Source organism: Sceloporus occidentalis, unplaced genomic scaffold (assembly GCF_023333645.1).
Source record: "Sceloporus occidentalis isolate IW3139 unplaced genomic scaffold, rSceOcc1.0.p SCAF_1, whole genome shotgun sequence".
Lineage (NCBI taxonomy): Eukaryota > Metazoa > Chordata > Lepidosauria > Squamata > Phrynosomatidae > Sceloporus > Sceloporus occidentalis.
In genome coordinates, this window is record NW_028316981.1 from 187,987,017 (window position 1) to 188,009,207 (window position 22,191).

Sequence of the window (22,191 nt, forward strand, 5' to 3'; positions counted from 1 at the left end):
GAAGGGTCTTCATGCAGGTGGGCCATGTAATTCAGTGGTCCTCCACATTTGCTGCGGTTAGAGGTGAAGGACCCCCTTGAATGTGGAAAAACAACAAATTTTTAAAAAGCACTATTCTTTTTACCTAAGAGAACACCTCTAGGAATTTACAGGTCCTCCACTGAAAATCTATGGTCAAAATCTGGCAGAATTTGACCATAGAAACATGCTGGAGGACCTACAAAATGCCTAGGCAAGTGTTTTCTCTAGGAATTTCTAGGTCCTCCAGCAGAACTCTATGGTCAACCTCTGGAAGAGTTGCACTGGAGGACCTAGAGATTCCTAGAGAGAAAATATTAATCAAGACTGCAAATAACTCTTACCGTCTTAAGAAGGATAGAGGGAAGCGAGCAGGAAAAGATTTAGAAGGAATTGGAAATGATAAAATAGAGAGAAAGGGAAGGGAAAGTGAAGAAGTAGTTTTAAAAAGAAGGAAAGGCGATAAGATCCGAGGGACATCTTGACCAAAACGAAAAGTTAATATATATATATATATATATATATATGAAATAGATTAAAATAAGTTCTTGTTCAACAAAACAGAAAAGAAAATAATTGAATGTTGGTTTAGTTTGTATTATATTAGTCTGTTGTGTTTAGTTTGTACTATATAATTCTGTTGTTAGTGATTTAACTAGTGTTTAGTTTGTATTAGTATGTGTTTAGCTTGTATCATACCAGTTTTTAGTTTGTATTAGTCTGTTGTTAGTGATTTAAGTTCAATGTATATTGTTTTTATATGTTTAATATGAAAATTTCAATAAATATTACCCCAAAAACCCCTGCAAATAATTAAATTTGCAAAAGTCAAATGTGCAAATGTGGAGGGCTAGCTGTAATAATAATAATAATAATAATAATAATGGTATGATGTTAGGTCAGTGCCTCAGAACATATGCAATCAAAAACGAACTATAAAAACACCACACTATAAAATGCTAAAATACTAAAAAAAATGTATTAAAATGCTAAAGACAAAAATAAACAGTGGGGTCCAGCTTGCAACTTGAGTAATGTGCATTTTGGTTTGCCCCCATCAAGATATCCCTGCTTTGTGGACTTGGGATGTTATTGTGCATATGGCTACACAGGACTGGGTCTCTGCCTCTGGATGCAAAAGTTTGAAAGATGGACTTGGGACTGCAACTCCCAGAATCCTGCTGGGCCAGGGCAGCCATGTTGGCTGTGGGATGCTGGGAGATGTAGTCCCAGCAAGGTGACTCCCTCCTTCCCAGCCAATGGACGGAAGATGTAGCTGCTCCTCCTCCTTCTCCTCCAGGGAGGAAGGCTGGGCTTGCATTGCAACCAGGTGGCTTATGCAAGCTCAGGGCCTGAGAAAGCAAGCAAGAGAGTAAGCCTAGGAGGAAAGCAGGTGAGTCCCATGCAGGTGGGTGCAAATATTGCCCCCTTTCTCTGGGTGCATCTGTGCAAACCACTAGGGAACCCTGCCCCACCCCTTTCCCAGCCACCCACATCACATTTCCCTGACTCTCCTTTGTTGTTGACTCCTAGCATGCTGTTTTCTTAGCAAGGTTTGTTCAGAGGAGGTTTGTACCATTGCCATCCCCTGAGGCTGAGAGAATGTGACTTGCCTTAGTTGTTGTTGTGCAACTAAGTGGCTTATGCAAGGTCAGGGCCTGGGAAAGCAAGCAGGGAAAGAGCAAGCCTGGGTGGGAAGCAGGTGAGTCCTATGCAGGTGGCTGCAAATATTGCCCCCTTTCTCTGTGTGGATCTGTGCAAACCACTAGGGAACCCTGCCTCCCCACTCCAAGAAACCCATCTCTCATTTCCTTGAGAAAGGCCACCCTATCATGGGGTTTTCTTGGCAAGATTGGTTCAGAGGAGGCTTGTTATTGCCTTCCCCTGAGGCTGAGAGAGTGTGCCTTGCCCTAGTTGTAGGGTGCCATCAAGTTGTTGCTGACATATGGGGATCCTAAGGTGAACCTATCCTGGGGTTTTCTTGGCACGATTGGTGCAGAGGAGGTTTTTGCCATGGCCTTCCTCTGAGGCTGAGAGATTGTGGCTTGCTCAAGGGTCACACAGTGGGTTTCCATGGCCAAAATGGGAATCGAGCCAGACAGGGCGAACAGATGCCATAACCACAAAAGAGGACGTGGTACTGTAAAATGTAGGTCCTTTAAGAAAAATATAACACAAATATACATTCACTAATATAAATATAATTCCTGTTTTGGAATTCCTCCTGGACAGAAGGCTGAAATGAAGGATGTGTGCTGGAAAAGAAGGGCATCTGGTCACCCTGAACCCCAAAGTGGTGGAGATACAACCTAATATTAGCTGTTGTTGTGTGTCTTCATGCACCTATCACAGGGTTTTCTTTGCCAGGTTTGTTCAGAGGGGGTTTTACCATGACCTTTCCCTGAGGCTGAGAGAGTGTCGCCTGCACAGGTTGTTGGTGGGTGCCTTCAAGTTTCCGATTTACAGTGATCCTAAGGCGAACCTATCATGGGTTTTTCTTGGCATGTTTGTCCAGTCCAGCATTCAAACCACTATGCCACATTGGCGCTCTGTATAATTATATATATCTTTATTTATATCTAGAGACCAATGTCCAAATGTAACCCTTATATACACATAATCAGTATAAAGTTAACATATTATTACTTAACCTTTTATAACTTGCTTTAACATGTTATACTTTAATCTTATGAACCTAGCCAATTTCGAAAAGGTCTTAATTAATTCCTCTCTTTTTATTTTATTTTATTTATTTTATTTATTTTATTTTCTTATATCCTGCCTTTCTCCCAATATACGGACTCAAGGCGACAGACAGCAAACTGAAAGCAATACAATTTAAAAACAGCACAACAACATTAAACTATATAAATATAAAATTTTAAAAACAGTTAAATGTTTAAAGTTAAAACAGGTATGAATTCAAATGTAACATGTTAAAAATACAAACCTTAAAATTTAAACCACACAGTATTTAAATCTCAGCCTTTATCAGTCTGAAAAGGCCTGACAGCACAAGAATGTCAGTTTTCCTTCCAAAAAATCTAGAATTGGAAATTTAGAACTCTATAGTACAATAACATCCAAAATCCACAAAACAGTGCTACTTTTATTTGTTTGGTCGAATAAAGGTGGTACTATTTTGGGAATTTGGGATGTTATTGTACTTTGCTATATGGAGAGTGTGGCATAATGATCTGGGTGTTGGACTACATCTCTGGAGGGTAGTTGGACTACATCTCAGGGTTCAAATCACTGCTCAAGCATAAAAATCCACTGGGTGACCTTGGGCAAGTCATACTCTCTCAGCCTCAGAGGATGGCAGTGGCAAACCCCCTCTGAAGAAACTTGCCAAGAAAACCCCATGATATTTTGCCATGAAAACCCCATGAAACTTGCCAAGAAAACCCCATGATAAACCCCATAAGGAAAAAATGGCTCAAAGGTACACAACAACAACATGACCAACACAGCTGCCCTGGATATGTCTCCTTTTACCCTTTTGGCTTGGTGTGTGGGTTGAAAGGGTTTTTCACTTCACTGGTTTCTGATTATTTTATGGAGTTAAATATGACCAGGCTAAAGATCAGGGTTGGGAAAAACAGTTTGAAAATAACAACCTCAAAATGGTTTTTTTGGGTTAATGTTGTTGTTGTTTTGATTTAAATCAGTTTTTTCGGGGGGGGGGGTGTTGTGTTGTTTTTTGGGTTTTTTTTTTTTTTGCATAATACCAATATAGGTCTAAATCAGAAAATTAAGTAGGAAAATGTAGTTTCGATGTTCTGGCCACTAGCTTAAATACTAATTGTTCTTTAAGAAGTACGTTGTCTTTTACAGCAAGTTGTTTTGATTAAACTCACGGTAATTGAAGAGTTTGTTTCCGAATGGCATTCTTGAACTATAAAATAAAGGAATTTAAAAGATGCACCTGACACAGGATACAGCTTAGCAGGGTTGGCTGGCTTAGTTGGTTTAAACATTACCTGTCAACTGAGTTACAACCTTCATGATCTGTTTCAAACGTTTTAGCACAATTTGAGTTGTGTTCACAGAGTGGAGTTTTAGTTAGCAGTGCAGTATAGGTCTCTGAAGTTTATGACTGTGATTTTATGATTTCTTTTTTTATAGCCCTCTTGCAAGGCTCTTTCAAGAATCATCTTAATGGCACTGAGATTACCCACCCGGAGGCTCCTGCAATGCAGCCGTGTTGTGTTAGGTCCCGGTGATATCCGGACACAGGGTACAAGTGCCGCTGTGCAAAAGGGTGAGTAGGCAAACTTTGCCAAAATTAATGACTTGGCTGTTAGAGACACTGGGAGGGAGAGGTGCTTGAAAGGTGTGGTATCATTTATTCCTTTGAATAATAATACTTATTTATTTATTTGTTGTCTTAACTGCCTCTCCCCATGATCGAGGCGGAGATTAACTATGATTAACAGACAAGCAACATCAATTAAAATGCAATAGTTAAAACACACATCAAAGATATACACATATTAAAACAATCCACACCTAAACTTCATCATTTAAAATTCAGAATTTAAAAATAATCTGGATAAATCTGCCGGAAGAGCCTGGTCTTTAATGATGTCTTAAATTCAGACAGCGTATTCAGCTGTCAATCTCTTCTGGCAGGTCATTCCACAGTCTTCCTTTTTGCGCCTTGTAAAGGGCGCGATAACCTCAGTGCCGTGGTTTGAAGGCATTCCATTAGTGCTGCATCATATGGACGCAGCGCCAGAGGAGCACCATGATGCCGTGCACCATATGGAGTGGTGTCATGGTGCCCTGGGGCAGAATTGGGCTGTGTGTCATGTGGACATGACACCCCGACGCCACCCTAGGCTGGCCTGAGCAGCCCCTTACAGGGTTCTACTTTGAGAATGAAGGCTTTTGCACTTGGTTGTATGGCATGAGGAGTCAGGGAAAGGTTGCCCAAGGCTGTTAACTTACTAAACATAGCAATCTGTTATATACCACATTAGACCTTACCAGATGGGTCATCTAGAGAACATCTACATTGGCTGGAAGCAGCTTTTTAGGATCTTAAATATTCAAGTTTCCTGGCTCTGCAAGCTCTGAGCTTACCTGAGGATGCCTGCCATAGATAAAGGAAGGAGAGGAGAAGAAATGTCTGAGCAGAGAAATTGCATAATGTTTTTCACTTACCTTGCAGAAAAAGAAGCATCGCCCTTAGGGAAGGAAGTGAAAGGTAAGCAGGTGGCTCTTGTGTGAAGAATTTGATGACCTTTGATTTTTGAGCTCTTTGTTTGGGCTCCCAGCCATCATGTTACTTTCAGTGGACTCCTTTTCCACAGAGCTGTTCCTTTATAAAAGATTTGGGAAGCTGGATCCTTCCTGCTTCCATTTATTCACCGGCATGCTAGTTTGAATCTCAGTTGCATCTGCGCTGCTAAATTAACGCGATTTGACAATTGTTTAGTTGTCATGGCTCAATGCTATGGAATTTTGAGATTTGTAGTTTTGTGAGACATTTGGCCTTCTCTGTCAGAGAGCTCTGGTGCCACGACAAAATACAGGTCCAAAGGATTATCCTTTATGATTTCTCTTTACTATGATTTCCCTTTAACTGCTATGGCTGCATCCTGAGGAATGCAGGGCTTTGTAGTTTGATAAGAGTCACCAGAGGAGGATTCTGTGCCTGGGGATTTTAAAGACCCCTCCTTAAACTCTAAATTCCAGAATTCCATAGGATGGATCCATGAAAGTTTTAAAGAGGAATCATAGTGCTATAACTGTGTTGCATAAAACAGCCCTAAGTGTTTCAGAGAGTCAACCAAATGTAAACTGCATCTGCACTGCAAAAATAATCCAGTTTGGCGGGGTACAGACTGCCCGTTTCAGGCAGCCTGCAGCCGCTCCATTGAAGCACGGATTGGGGCCAGGGCAGCCACAGGGGCAGCCCAAAGGCCCCAGTCTGGCGCTTTTCAGGACCAGGGAGAAGCTGCAAAATGCCGCTTCTCCCTGGTCCTGAAAAGAGGTGTCCTTAGGGCTTCATAGAATCATAGAACCATAGAATCTTAGAGTTGGAAGAGACCACTAGGGCCATCCAGTCCAACCCCCTGCCATGCAGGAAATCCAAATCAAAGCATCCCTGACAGATGGCCATCCAGCCTCTGTTTAAAGACCTCCAAGGAAGGAGACTCTATCACCTTCCGAGGAAGTGCATTCCACTGTGGAACAGCCCTTACTGTCAGGAAGTTCCTCCTAATGTTCAGGTGGAATCTCTTTTCCTGTAGCTTGCATCCATTGTTCCGGGTCCTGTTCTCTGGAGCAGCAGAAAACAAGCTTGCTCCCTCCTCAATATGACATCCTTTCAAATATTTAAACAGGGCTATCATATCACCTCTTAACCTTCTTTTCTCCAGGCTAAACATCCCCAGCTCCCTAAGTCGTTCCTCATAGGGCATGGTCTCCAGACCCTTCACCATTTTTGTCGCCCTCCTTTGGACACGCTCCAGTTTCTCAATGTCCTTTTTGAATTGTGGTGCCCAGAACTGAACACAATATTCTAGGTGGGGCCTGACCAAAGCAGAATACAGTGGCACTATTACTTCTCTTGATCTAGACACTATACTTCTATTGATGCAGCCTAAAATAGCATTGGCCTTTTTAGCTGCCACATCACACTGTTCACTCATGTTCAACTTGTGGTCCACTTGGACTCCTAGATCCCTTTCACACGTAGTTTCATTCAGCCAGGTGTCACCCATCCTATATCTGTGCATTTTATTTTTCCGCCCTAAGTGCAATACCTTACATTTCTCTGTGTTGAATTTCATTTTGTTAGCTTTGGCCCAGCTTTCTAGTCTATTCAGGTCATTTTGAATCTTGATCCTGTCCTCTGGGGTATTAGCTATTCCCCCTAATTTGGTGTCATCTGCAAATTTGATAAGTATGCTCCCAATTCTGTCATCCAGGTCATTGATAAAGATGTTGAATAGCACTGGGCCCAGGACAGAGCCCTGTGGGACCCCACTGGTCACTTCTCTCCAGGATGAAAAGGAGCCATTGTTGAGCACCCTTTGGGTTCGGCCGGTCAACCAATTACAGATCCATTTAACAGTTCCTTTGTCTAGCCCACATTTTACAAGCTTGTTTGCAAGAATGTCATGGGAAACCTTGTCAAAGGCCTTACTGAAATCAAGATATACTATATCCACAGCATTCCCTTCATCTACCAATCTGGTAATTTTGTCAAAGAAAGAGATTAGATTTGTCTGGCATGACTTGTTTCTCTGAAACCCATGTTGACTTTTTGTGATTATGGCATTGCCTTCTAGATGTTCACAAACTCTCTGTTTAATGATCTGCTCCAGAATCTTTCCTAGAACTGATGTCAGACTAACTGGACGATAATTGGTGGGATCCTCTTTTTTCCCCTTTTTGAAGATGGGGACAACGTTTGCCCTCCTCCAGTCTGCTGGGATCTCTCCTGTTCTCCAGGAGTTTTCAAATATGATTGCCAATGGCTCCGATATTACTTTTGCCAGTTCTTTTAATACCCTTGGATGGAGTTCATCTGGTCCCGGAGACTTAAATTCATTTAGATTAACAAGGTGTTCCTCTACTATCTCTTTACTTATTCTGTGCTGAAATTCCCCTATTCTGTCCTCTGCTCCATTATCCTCAGGTTGAGCACCCTTTGCCTTTTCTGAAAAGACTGAGGCAAAGAAGGTGTTGAGTAATTCTGCCTTTTCTCTGTCTCCTGTTAGCATTTTGCCATCTTCTCCACGCAGTGGCCCTACCGTTTCCTTCTTCTTCCTCTTGCTGCGGACATATCCAAAAAAGCCCTTTTTATTGTTCTTAACCTCTCTAGCAAGCCTGAGTTCATTCTGCGCTTTAGCTTTTCTGACTTTACCCCTACACATGCCTGCTATTTCTTTGAATTCTTTTTTCGTGATTTCCCCCTTTTTCCATTTCTTATACATGTTCATGCCCCAGGACACCCCGGGGAGCCGCTGCCAGGAGAGAAAGAGGCCGCTCGGCCCCTTTCCCCCGTCTTCGTTCCCGCAGCCGTTTGGTGGCTGTGGGAACAAGGCGTTCCCCCAGAAGGAGCTCCGTTTCGGAGCTCCTTCCAATGCCATACCTAGGCCACCGTAAGTGGCCTGGAATGGCGCAAAGGTGTCACACGCACGCCACTCCGTTTGGAGGCGGTGCGTGTTTGATGTAATCATCGAGGCCGCCATGACTGCACCCTCGTTACGTGCGAGGGGCGAGGAGCCCATCTGAAGAGCGCCATTGACACCATTTTAACTGCCATGGCGCAATGCTATGGAATTTTGGGAACTGTAATTTTGTGAGACATTTAGCCTTCTCTAGTGCCACAACAAACTACAGATCCCAGGATTCCATAGCACTAAGCCATGGCAGTTAAAGTGGTGTCAGTCTGGATTATTTCAGAAGTGCAGATGCAGCTGTAGTTATGTGTAAAAGCACCAGTCACCAGTGGAAGGTTATTCCTTCCAATATGACTGTTTCCTCTTTGTTCATTGCATCCATCTCTTAAGAAAAGCATTTTTTTTTTTTTGCATCCAGTCTGAAAACTGTAGCATCTAATTTGATGCTACAAATAACAGTGGAGTCCCTGTAATTCTCCTGCCAGGTAGTGAATATTTTTAAATAATTTCTGATCATGTGGTCTTTAAATGTTGATAGCTGGCTATTACTTTTCATTCTGATGAGCGAAGGTTTCTATATAACATGGAAGCAAACCTTTGCCAGTTAGCATAGTCTTATAGTTGTGCATCTCCCTTTGTGCAGGTTAAATGAAAAGGAGTTGAAGAGTATGCAGTTAATAACATTGTGCAGCCTAATGTTTATTTGCTATGGTAGTCTTCTGTCTGGAGTTGGGGAGGTTGCAAATAGTCTCAACAGTTTAAAAAATTTGGGGAAGGGTGTCTTGTATTGATGCCTTTCATAGTGATGAGGGAAATTCTGTACCAAATTCCTAATGCTTTAAGTTGTTTCTGTCTTCGTTCTCCCAGTCCCCAAAGCCCAGTTTGACTGGCAAGATGCCCTACAGTTGGAGAAGCTCCTTACTCCAGAGGAAATAATGATTCGGGATTCATTTCGTACCTATTGCCAAGAAAAGCTAATGCCCAGGATCCTTATGGCCAATCGAAATGAAGGTACAATTTTCCTAACCTATTGCACGTTTCTAAGCATTCTGTGTTGTGCTCTGCTTTGGGGCTAAGTACCATCCATTCCTTGTGTGCTGTCTTGTTTCCTCTGTTTGCTGGTTAGTACTTTATCACATTGAGTTACTAATTAATGGTCTGATTCTGTGGAGCATGGAAAAAATCTGTAATTTTTGCTGTACCTCTTGGATCAGAACCAAAAAAAGGAATCTGAACATCTAAATCCACCCAGAAAGACCCTAGACGTTGAATGTTTATTCTGTTCTTCACAGTTTTGTTGAATTTTTATTAATTGGTTGTTGCTTTCAAGTCTACCAACCAGAGTCAGGTGCAAAAGTGAAGCAGAGGAAAGGACATATTCCATGCTGACAATTAATGTTTCCACTACCAACACTGGGTTCAGGGTTCTTTCACAGATGACAATACAAATCTGGTTTTTCTGTTTAGTAGCACTGGAAGGGATCATGGTTGCTTTTGCTAAAAAGTGGGGAACTGCTGATCTACGTATATTCTCCATAGATCATGATCTAGTTTTGCCTCAGCCTTGCTTTTAGTTGTTTTTTAATCTTAATATAGTGTGCTGTTGTGTGCCTTCAAGTCATTTCCATCTTATGGCCACACTAAAGCTACCCTATCCTGGGGTTGTCTTGGCAAGATTTGTTCAGAGGAGGTTTGCCATAGCCTTCCGCTGAGGCTGAGAGCATGTAACTTGCCCAAGGTCAGCCAGTGGGTTTCATGTCTGAGCTGAGAATCGAACCCTGCTCTCTGGAGTCATAGTCCAACACTCAAACCTACTACATCATATGAGTCAAATTATTGTTCAGCTTTGGGGCCACGCTGGACTTAGTTGTATTTATGGCCAGTGTGGTGTAATGGTTTGAGCGGCTTAGCCATGGAAACCCACTGGGTGACTTTGTGCAAGTCACATACTCTCAGCTTCATAGGATGGCAATGGCAAACCTCCTCTGAAGAAAGTTGCCCAAAAACCCTAGGGTCACCATAGGTCAGAAATGACTTGAAGGCATGCAACAACAACAGTAGCATGGGTTGCTCCACAGGTGTTGGTCTGAGAGTTACCCTCGATACTATGGTCTCTCCTTATGGCTCCCACACATAAAAGGCATGAGACTGGCCCCATTAATGGGATAATCATCTTTTCCTTGTTAGTAATAAGATTTTGGAAACAGCTGAACAGTGTCATTGCCAAGTTGCTATGGAACAGAAAGCAGGCTTTAACACATCAGAAATCACATCATGTTTTGCCTATGATGTTATCTACATGACAGCTTTTCCTTTTTTCCCTTTCTCTGCTTTCCAGTCTTTCATCGGGAAATTATTTCAGAAATGGGAGAGCTGGGTGTCCTAGGCTCTACCATCAAAGGTAATATTGTATTATTTATTATTCATTTCCATGGTAATGAGTCAGCTCATAGCTTCATTAATTGAAAGTGTATGGAAAGGTATGGAAAAGAAAGGGTATGGAAAGCTCTTGAGAATATGATTTATTTATTTGCACCAATTTGTATTTGTGATACTGGGGAAGCGAGATATTGAGTCTACCTTTTTAATGTACTAAAACATTTTCTAAGATTGGCTGAAGGTGTAACAATTGTTCTATATTATTTGTTTGGTATTTTTAAAGCGTGGCGATGTAGCTCTTGTACAGATCTGTAAAGGTCAAGAAAAATTTATGTTTATTGAATGGTAATTTGGGATGTTAGGGCCTCAAAACCATTTAATAATCAGTCCTCTTCCCTTTCCTCTATACATCTTCAGAGGGGTTCTTGTTGTCCAGAGGAACTCATAGCTCATTTTTCAAATCTCTACTTCTATTCCTCTTAGGTTACGGTTGTGCGGGAACCACCTATGTGGCTTATGGACTCCTGGCAAGAGAGGTTGAGAGGGTGGACAGCAGCTACCGATCAGTCATGAGTGTTCAATCATCTTTGGTAATGCACCCTATATATGCCTATGGGACAGAAGAGCAGAAGCAGAAGTACTTGCCACGCCTAGGTGAGTGAACAGGTTCAAAATATCGAATGTGGAGTTCAATTGAATCTCTAGACTGGAGCATCCATCTCCTGTGTCCTACGCAGTTGCATTTATATTTACTGATTTCCAGTCACATTTACTAATCGCATGAGATCCAGAAACAGATTAATTTTACTGCTATTCACTCTTCTTTAAAATAAAACGTATTACAGATTATCTCTATTCTACTTTTTTGCCAGTCCTAGAAATCATGGCGCTACACACTAAGGGTGCATTATATTGGTGGCACATACTCCTTAAGTATGATTCACATCAGTGGTACTCAAACTTTTTACCCACCTTTACATCTACATGCAGATATTTCTCTCTCTCTCCCTCTCTCTCTCTCACACACACATACACACACAACATAGTATATAAATAACATTTTGTTTATTTAGTTTACTTTCATTCACACACTTGCAAAGTTTCATTTTTTAACATTTTATAAGGAAATAAAATCATTCAAATTAGAACAGTTTTATTTACGTAAATTCATGTGTAAATTTTAAATATAAAAGGCTTTGGAAAGAGGAGGAGGAGGGATCAGGGTCTCCCAAGTCTTCCAGGCCCCCGGAGGTCCTGTCCCACCATTTGAGAACCACTGATTTACATACATGTATGTCTCTTGAATGCACACTAATATTACTTCAGATATAAACTGAAGGTGCAGGAGGTGTTTGCTATTAGCCTTTTGCTCTCCATCTAAAACTTCCCCCACAATTTTAAAGCACTGGGAAGGGCCACTGCTATTCTACTTACTGGTGGGGAAGGAAAGGAAGAGAAGGGAAAGCAATTCAGATAGTCAAGATGCAGCTGCTCTGGGATCCCAGAAAGGGAGAAATGGTGCCCTCCATCTTTGAGTAAATCCTAATTTCTTACCAGCTCTGACTTGACACCAGTTGCTTCATCATTTGAATTTCCTCCTCCCCTCCCCACTGGTAAGCCACAGCAGGGGCCTTTCTGGGAGTCTGATAATTGCTGAAATGCATGGAGAACCTGAAACTGCATGGGCAAAACATTATGGTTTCCTAGAGTTTGGCCAGAGTTCCCAGATAGCTTCCCATTCTTAGAACTGATCAGGCTTGCTTCATTTCAGCAGCTGGGTCGCAAAATGTGCCTTCAAACCATATCCAGTGTTTTTTTCAAAAAAGGGGTAATAAAATCATGAAGAGGATAAAGAAAATGAAGAATGAAGTGATGCGACGTAGCTCATGTCTTAGTTTTGTAGTTTGCAGTGTGACCACTTGCTTGAACAGTATCTCATCCGTTGTTTTGGATAAAAGTGAAAGAATTCCTTCCCGGACTTCCCTCTAGCTCTCTCAGTTTAATGTTAGAGTCTTAACTTATTTTCTGTTTCTCCCAATCTTTTCTTGTGTATCAGATTGCACTTTCGGATAATGTTTTCATTTCATTCTGATAGATCTTGCCTACTTCCTTATTTTATTTTGTTTTCCTGTCCTTTCTCCCTGTCTTTACTGCTTATTCTCGTGATATTCTACTTAGACACCTTTCGTATTTCTCACTTCTTTATATCTGTATTTCACTTTGGGTCTCCAGTTTTAAGATCTTACTTTAAAACCATTGCTAGTGTCTTTCTGTCTGTCTTCCTCCACCCCACCAGTATCATTTTCTGTTCTTTTGGAAATGTCCAACTCTTTAATCAATAAATAATTATTTCTGAATTTTTGAAATGGTAAATGAATCACTATAAGAGAACCAGAAGGTTTGAGTGCTGCCCTTAAGATAAAGTCTGTCGTGCTTTCAGTCAGGAAGAAGCCATCAGGAGAAAATTCTTACATCCAAAACACATTGCAGAAATAATCCAGTTTGAGACTGCTTTAACTGCCCAGGTTGAGTGCTAGGGAATCCTGGGAATTGTAGTTTATTGTGGCACCAGAGCGCTCTGACAGAGAATCCCAAATGTCTCACAAAACTACAGTTCTCAAAATTCCCTAGCATTGAGCCTAGGCAATTAAAGCAGTCTCAAACAGGATTATTTTTACAGTAGATGAGTAGATATGATGAGGTTTGACTGCAGGTAGAGGGAAGGATTGCTTTGGGTGGAGCAGAAGCTCATCATCTCTTTTCCTTCCCCCTACAGCCAAGGGAGAGTTGCTGGGCTGTTTTGGGCTTACAGAGCCCAACCATGGAAGTGACCCTGGTAGTATGGAGACCCGAGCCAAGTACAACCCCTCCAGAAAGACCTACACACTCAACGGTACCAAGACTTGGTGAGATCTGCAGTTATCTTGGTGCCCAGGATTAGGGACAATGGAGTGGCCCAGAGCAAGTAAAAGATTGCAGACAAAAGCAAGAGACCAGTGCTTATAGCAAAGACAGGTTTGAGGGAATATTACTTTAGGTAGCAATATAGATAGTATAGATGCTTCTAGTCTGAGGTTCTTTTTTTGGAAATGCTTGGTATCAGCCCTAGATCAACTCAGCCACTGATCTAGACGTACTTCATATATCTTATTACCAAGCAATCCCTTTTGCTCTCCTGTGTTCAGGTTTAGTTGTTCACTGATATCTTTGAAATTTTGAGTGTATGTAAAATAACCAACCTCTCTTTCTTGTTCTCTCAGGATCACTAATGCACCAATGGCTGATCTGTGTGTGGTGTGGGCTGTTTGTGAAGATGGGAAAGTGCGGGGTTTCCTTTTGGAGCGTGGAATGAAGGGTCTCTCCACTCCAAAGATTGAGGGCAAATTTTCACTGCGGGCCTCTATCACTGGGATGCTTGTTATGGAGGATGTGGAGGTACCTGAAGAAAACCTTCTGCCCAATGTGTCTGGACTTGCTGTAAGTTCTCTACCAGTTGTATGTAGCTAGAAATACAGTAGTTTGTCTACTAGTTTATATGTAGTCACTAGTTTGTTACTAAGAGACATCATGAAGACAGGGTGGTGTTATTTCAATCCAAGGTTTTTTTTCATGTCTGGAACTGTCCGGCACTAGCATCTGCCTCTCTGCTAAACCATCGAGAGACAGATTGCAGGCATTAAAACCTTTGGACAATGGAACTGACATAATTTTCAGCAGGGGATGGTTGGTTCTAGAGCCAGTGTGGTGTAGTGCGCTGATGTCCAAACCCTAGCCTCCCAGGTGTTTTGGATTTCAACTCGCAGCATCCCAGACCATTGGCCAAGGTGGCTGAGGCTTGTGGGAGCTGAAGTCCAAAACACCTGGAGGACCAGAGTTTGGCCATCACTGGTGTAGTGGTTTGAGTGTCAGAATAGGACTCTGGGAGACTAGAGTTCAAATCCCCACTTGGTCATAGAAACCCACTGAGTGATCCTGAGCATGTCATTCTCTCTCATCTTCAGGAAGGTGATGACAAACCTCCTCTGAATAGAAACTGCCAGGAAAACTCCATTATAGTTTCACCTTAGGGTCTCCATAAATTGGAATCAACTTGAAGGCACACAACTGTGGTTGATCCTGTACTATTGGTGCATTATATCAGCCCAGTGCATTTAGCAAAATGTTAATGGCAACCTGGACATCTACAATAGAACTGGAAAACTGCAAGATATGTCCATTTGATATCTGTGACAAATGTGCTGAAACTTGGAAAATGTCTTGCTATATTTTTCTAGTATGAAATGACGTTGTTTTTAGCTAAGCAGGTAAGACATACCTGAAACCTAAGGAAACAAATAATGTTGTTGTACTCAAAAAGATGAGAATATCAGAGAGAACTTGAGCAAGTATTCCAAAGAACTAGAATTTACGATTACTTTATATGCATTCTTACAGATATCAAGGAAACATGCTGTAGTAGATGTAATAAACTGTCACACAGATAAATTGTCAAGACTATAAACATTGTCCACAGGACGTTTTTAATAGACATTACAGACTTACTGTATCTACTAGAAGAAAAATCAACACAGCCGTAAGGATGCACTAACTCACCCAACACTAAGCCCTCTAGAGTTAAGTGATAAAAGCCACTTCTGGCTAAAATCACACAGTTTTAGCTGCAAGCATATGGAGTTGGTTGCTCTTTTTTCCCTGAAGAAAAGGGAGCTGAGATTTTGCTATAGCTTTTACATTTCTCTTGGAGAGCATCTAGATCAGGGCTGGATGGGAATTTTATGGCTTTCCAGGGAGCCTTTCACACTACACAAATATAGCATTATGATTCCACTTTAATTGTGATGATTCCATTCTGTAGAATCTTGGGATTTGCAGTTTAGGGAGGGGCCTTTAGAATTATCAGTTAGGGAGCTCTTTTGTTACCTCAGATCAAACTACAGGTCCCAGGATTCCATAGGATACAGCCATGGCAGTTAAGGGGATTCATAGTGCTATAATGTGTAGTGTGAAAGGGCCCCGAGAGATTGTTGGGCTACATCTCCCAGTATTCCTCACCTTTGATTATGATGGTTAGGGCTTGTGGAGTTGTTGCTCAACAACACCTGGAGGGCTATGTAGTTCCTATCCCAATGTAGAAAGAAAGGTCTTTGTCTAGAAGAATCAGAGAACTACCTTGCTCTCCTACCCAGGCAAAGAACATGGGCAGCTTAATCACAACAAAAGTGTGATGCGCCCACTATTTTTCAATAAATTTTCTCTTGTGTCAGGAACTTCGCCTCAACCTGACTGTCCTCAAATCTATTTGCTATGAGGGCCTGATCAGACTTCCAGGTTAATACACATGCCTTATAATTTTTCCACTTTTCTAGGTCGGATGGTGATTTCATTAAACTAAAGAGGAGAAGAAGACTATTTAAAAATGGACACTTCTCAGTACTGATGTTTTGTACCTGCACACCAACCCCAAGTTTTTATTTCTGCCTTGTTAGTTGTGGTCTGTCTGGCTAACAGCAGCTGTATGGTCACACACCTAAGACTAAATTTGGGCAATACCCTGGATGAAGCTCTGTTTGAAATTGTCCTTTCAGAGTTCTGAGGTAGTGAGGGCTCTTTCATACAAAAACCAGGGAATCCCAAGCAATTTCTTAGTTGAATCTTCCATGCTTTCTTCTTCCCTCAGGGTCCCTTTGGCTGCCTGAACAATGCTCGCTATGGCATATCATGGGGAGCCCTGGGAGCAGCTGAATTCTGTATGCATACAGCCCGGCAGTATACCCTAGACAGGTAAGGTCTCAGGCAAAAGGGGATGGGAGTGGATTTGGAGGTGAATGCACAAAAAGAATGAACACATACCTGCAACAATATATGTATACTATTTCTTCTTAAGCTCTCACTATTTTACACGCATTGCCATGGTGATATTGACTCCAGCCCGGTACCTAAGCCAGTGTGGTTATCCCCGTCTTGCAAGTGAATGAAAAAGTCTGGAGACAAGTGTTTTGGTTTAAAGCTTCCCCCAGTCCAGCCTCAGTGTTCATGACTAAACTATGATTTGAAGTGCAGTCTTTCAGCAGATAGACTTGAATGGCATGCTAGACATTTTCTCTTGAGGACATGGAGAGTAGTGAGATGTTAAAGTATCCTATATGCTTCTATGTAGTCTGGTAGGAACATTTACTCTCCTTGGAAGTGGAGACATTGCCTGGAATCCTGTATGGCCACACACACAACTATAGTACAACTGGCCATTCTCTACCCTCTGGGCTTACTTTAGAGTTAGTTTTGTATCATTGTAGGGGAAGGAAGGAATACCATTCCAGTATTGACCAAAAAAGACATATGCAGGCATAAGACTGACTTACACTTGCATATGCCATAACAGGATACCAGCCAGTATGGGAAACAGTTAATTTTCTGCATTCCTTTGTGTGTGGAATCCTGCCTAAAACTGACAGAATCTGAATCTCTCTCTTCTCTGTGTGTGTAGTGTTCAGGACTTGTGTTATATTGCAGAGAGAATTTTTAGGCTTAGAAACCAATGAGAGCATTGCAATTTCCAAGTCTCCATTTCCCTTTCCATGTCAGCACTCTTTTTTATTGATACATCTTACCTTGCATGCATGGGACTTGGTTGACAACCTTCTTGGTTCTGGTCACAGGGCTTGTGTCTCAAGGTCATAGTCTCTACCGTATTATAGCTCTCTTCCTAATCTAAACTGCACTGTTGAATCCCATAACCAGTGAAGATAGCTAGCAAGGCCCATCACCTCCCAAGTATTAAGTTTTCATACACCTCTTACTTGTATTTTCCCTCTAGGCTGGAGCTAGGTGAGCCTATTGTAACCCTCCTAATATTGCTGAACTCCAGTAGCCATCAGTTCTAGTCTACCTAGCCAGTGGCGTGGAATGATGGGAGTAGTAGTCTGTCATCAGTAGTCTATCAGCATTTGGAAGGCCAGTCATGCAACCTCACTATAAATACTCAGAGCCTCCAGTTATAATTCAGGGATGAGGTGATAGTGCACTTGTGGACTCAGAGGGGTCTTTGTTGGCCCATATGTATGTACACCCAAATTGCATGATATAATTCAGCTGGCTGAACTTCCCCATCAGTTTAGCTGTGCATTGCTTTAACTTACCAATCAATAGTATCTTCTAGGACCCAGTTTAAAGTCCCACTGGCAAGAAACCAACTGATCCAGAAGAAGCTGGCTGACATGCTCACTGAGATCACCATTGGCTTACAAGCTTGTCTACAACTCGGCCGCTTGAAAGATGAAAACCAGTAAGTATGTGTTTGTACATGAGAATAACAGCAGATCAGTGCTGTTGACTTTTCTCCTCCCCAAAATCAGTTTGAGCCTCAGTCAAGGAGCTGATAATTGAGTAAGGGGCAGTGGTTACATCTCAAAGTATTTGCAGAGTGACTCTGTATTTGGAGGGGGAATGGGGTAGGGAATCAAGCTATAGTGATCCAAGGAAGTAAGAAGTAACAGCACTATTTGAATTTGTATATGGGAATCATGCTGAAAACCCAGCAACTCCCTGCTGGTAAACTCTCACAGCTGAGAAAGAACTGGGTTAGAAGCTTCCCTTGTTATACTAGTTTCTTACCTGAAGAGTTGTGTGCTTTTTATCTCCCCCCTGCCCACAACCTTCAGTCTCAAAATTATTCCCTTATTTTACTCAATCTGCTGCATTGACTCTTTACTGCAACTGACACAAACTCTAGGCCAAACTAGATTTGATGCTAAACATGTCACTATCATGTTAATGCTTTTAAGCAAATTAATATTGGAGGGGTTGGTTTGCCAAGATTTCAGTCAGTAGGAAGTTGAAGTCTAACTGTTTCTCTTCTGTTCCTATCCCAATGAATATTGCTGCACTGCACCAGGTAGTAGCCTCCATTGTTCCCCATGAGAACTTCACTGCCAAAGCTAGGAGAAGTGGGGCCAGATTTTTGTCTGAAACGCAGCAGGGGATGCAAGGATTAGTGCTCTAGTCCCTGTGTTTTCCTACCTGGCTGCCTGTTTTATTTATTTTTTAAAACTTTGATGTCTAGAAATGTATTTTGCATCGCTTCTTATTGGGCTGCCTCTCCTTGCATTTAAATGTAAGTGCAAAAGTTTTGCTCCATTCTAGTGTCTGTTTTGTGCCCCTAGGGCTACCCCTGAGATGATCTCCATGCTGAAGCGGAATTCCTGTGGGAAAGCGCTGGAGATTGCCCGGCAAGCTCGTGACATGCTGGGCGGCAATGGAATCGCAGATGAGTACCATGTCATCAGGCACGTCATGAACCTTGAAGCTGTCAACACCTATGAAGGTAAAATGGTGTCCTATTTGCTCCTAGCAAGCTTATTAATGGGAAAATACAACTCTGTGTTGTGGTCACTTCCAGTGAGGATCATGAAATGAATATCAAGGGCTTGGGGGGGGGGGGAAGCTACCAGTTTATCATCTGAATTCAGCAATTCCTTTTGCTGGATAAATGCTTTGAAGTATTAAATACTCATGGCATCTTTGAGCTAACTGAAAGAAGGAAGTTGGCAGCATGAGCCTTCATGGACTTATCATTGAATTCTAAATACTCATAGATAGCTGAAGCTATCCAGATCATATCGCCGCATGATCATCCACTCCATATACATTGTGGATCTAAACGAATCATTGGCTATGGGTTTGTCCTGACAGTACTCCAGTGGTGTGGGAATGTCTACTGGAGACACTCTTTTGGATGCCACTAGAGCAGGAGTTAGGAAATTATGACCTGTGGGGTGCAGCTGCTAAAGCTTCGCCTCCCCAAGCCTCAATTTGGTTAATTTTGTTTTTTACCAAAATCAGTCCAAAATGATTTGCTTCCACACTTCTTAAACTCTCTCCAAAAAACTCCTATACCCTCTCAAAAAATCCACACTCCAAAATGGTCAAAAAATTGGCTGGAAACAAAACTGGAAGTGGGGGGATGACTCCCTGTAGTTGCCTACTCCTGCACTAGAGTCATGTCAGATGCCACAGAGGACATGGTAGTAGTTCATGACTGAGCTCTTCTCTGTATTAGTTTTATTGTTTATAGCTGAAAATTGCCAATGTGGAAAGGCGCCACATTGTGGACTTCCATCTTCTTGATATGGCATGGCCATAGCACCACAGGAAAGAAACAATAACAGCTCCCACTTTTCAGAACGGAGCATTGGATTGAACATGTAGACAGGCAAAAAAGTGGTATTGCACAATGTTGTGTTTCCTGAGCTGCTTTCTGTTAGTATGCAGAGGTCTAGACCTTGAATGGCATTTGGCACCAAAATCTGCTGAAACAATTAGTAGTTCTCAGGGTTCAGTCCAGACCCACTAACATTAATGGGTGACCTGACATTGACTAAGTGCAGGGGTGGCTATCCATTCTGGGTTCAGCTCCTGCCCCATTTTCATCCCCATCTCCTATTTTTCCTGCCCATTTTCTTTGCCTAATTTTATGAAAGTCTCTTCCAGTTTTGTAAATGTTGTTTGAATATAAGTGAGGTGGAGTGGTGGGCAAATAGCACTTGAATGGAAACCCCGAGAGACTTCTGGAGACATGATGCTTTATTTTTGGCCATTTTTCTTCTAGGTGATGGGGAGTGATTTAATACATATTTATCTGTGTATTATAAAGCACATTTAAGTCTAACTACTTCCCCATTGGTTTTTGTCCTCAGGAACCCACGACATCCATGCTCTCATTTTAGGCCGAGCTATAACTGGTCTTCAGGCTTTCACTGTTGGCAAATGAAAACATTTCCCCAAGATTCAGCTTTGTTGCTCCAGTGTGGGAACATCAGTGGACACTGTTGGACATGTCACAGTGGCTTCATAAGTGGAACATGACTGCTGCTGACCAAGTTCTGATCAAATATATTTCTTTACCTCAGCTCAAATACTTGTAATTAATTTGAAACAATACCAAAATGAGGTGTTTAAGAAATTTTTATGAGATAGAGAGAGAGAAAGCATTGAAATGCTGCAGTATGGCAAAAGAGCACACTGTCATGCCACTTGACTGTCCTTGCATTAGGTGACAGGTGAGCTGGGGTTGGGGAGCAAAGCAGACAATGGTGGAGGACAATGCAAAGCTCAGAAATTGCCAAATGTCTGTGAGGCAACCAGGTAGGTTGTATGACTGGTTACATTTAATGCTTTATGGTAAAATTTTATTAAAAAATCTTCTGCTACTACAGGAAGCAACCAGAACAAAAGCCTTGTGTTTTGTCTGATTCATATGTGTGCATATAATTAACAGTTAGCATTTGTTTGATTTTTTTAAAAGTGAAACGCCAGGGCTGGGTAAGTGGTTAACTGTTGTCTTGCAACACCATAAAGTGTTGTGGATGGAAATCAGAATTTACAGCCCATCCTGCCATGTAGCCTTCAGCAAACCGCTGCACTTCAGTGCCTTTGGTGCCCTTGTTAGTTAAAAAAAAGGACTGTGCACCTTATTTGACCTACTGAGTAGGTATTTTTTGAGGTGTTACTGTCTCCTCTAAGCTCCCTTGAATGTATGTTCTCTTCTGTTTTCTAAAAGTATGAATTGAACATAATAAATTTTCCGCAGTAGACAGATATCTGTGTGACCAGGTGAAGACCAGGCCTACTAACATGATTGGTTCAGAATATGATCCACTAACTTTGTGATCCAAAGGGGAAATGTGACTAAGGGGAAATGTTGTGACCTACATACCAAAGATTTTGTCCCAGAAACATAATCTCCACTATGTTTCTGGTCTCTCTTTCTCCTAAGTGTTTCCACAGTTCACTCGAACCGGCACAATGCTTACTCAGAGCTCCATGCTCATTGGTCCAATTTGAAAGTAGTATTGACCGGAATTACCACCGGTCTTATAAGTAGAGTAGCAATAGTTTAGAGATGGCCTCAATTCATTTTTTTTTTAAAAAATCAGGAAGTGCATTGTTTTCCTTTTAGGATAACAGGTGTTTATTCTTCTCCATAAAGGTGACATCGAAACACTATCTTAGTGAAGAAGGAGCTGCTTTTCTGTGACCTCTTCCCATACAGTTCAGGTGCCATTAAAATGACTTCAGTCTTTTGGGCAGGTGTCAGACATGGGGATACGAAACACAAAACCACCAGCCCATTGGAAGGAGATTTTTTTCAGTGACTGCCCATGTGCTGAGTCATGTGAAATATTCACAGCACTGTAGCACCACTTGCAGTTTTTGGGTGTTACACATCTGTTGATGTGGCTGTGAACCCAGAAAATGGGTGGGGGAGATGTGGTGGCAGATTTTAGTACCTGGGTTCCAGAGCCACACTGCAGTGAGTGTATGTGGCTTGGAAGCAGATGTAAAATGCTTAAATAAATTAATTTTATCAAGGAGGTTTCAGGACAGTCACAACAGGCTGATAACAACAAGCAGCATGATTTATCAGACCATTTGCTACACTGCTAAATGCAACTTTCCATGTACCTAAGCATTTATGTATATTAGTGGTTGCTGCTATTACAGCATAGTTGTTACAGCATAGTTATATAACAATAGTTTATGTTCCCAGTTCTGCTTTGGATTGTAAAGCACCATCTAAGCTCTGCTCATCTTGTTGGCTGGCCATTAAAGTGTATGCTGTTATCTGGTATGTATGTGGAACCAGTTGTTTTGGATA

The 22,191-nt window shown here is 41.8% G+C and overlaps 1 protein-coding gene across 1 annotated transcript; it reads left to right on the forward strand.

Annotated features, from left to right (window-relative positions):
* Positions 1-1,283: 1,283 nt before the first annotated feature.
* GCDH (glutaryl-CoA dehydrogenase) lies at positions 1,284-22,164 on the forward strand. The gene is made up of 12 exons (XM_089487264.1): positions 1,284-1,411; positions 4,147-4,282; positions 5,195-5,230; positions 9,027-9,170; positions 10,498-10,560; positions 11,022-11,192; positions 13,315-13,444; positions 13,799-14,015; positions 16,216-16,319; positions 17,695-17,820; positions 18,698-18,858; positions 20,231-22,164. Exons 2-12 carry the CDS (start codon positions 4,180-4,182, stop codon positions 20,302-20,304), a joined length of 1,329 nt encoding a protein of 442 aa, XP_089343390.1. The 5' UTR covers positions 1,284-1,411; positions 4,147-4,179; the 3' UTR covers positions 20,305-22,164.
* The last annotated feature ends 27 nt before the right edge of the window (positions 22,165-22,191 follow it).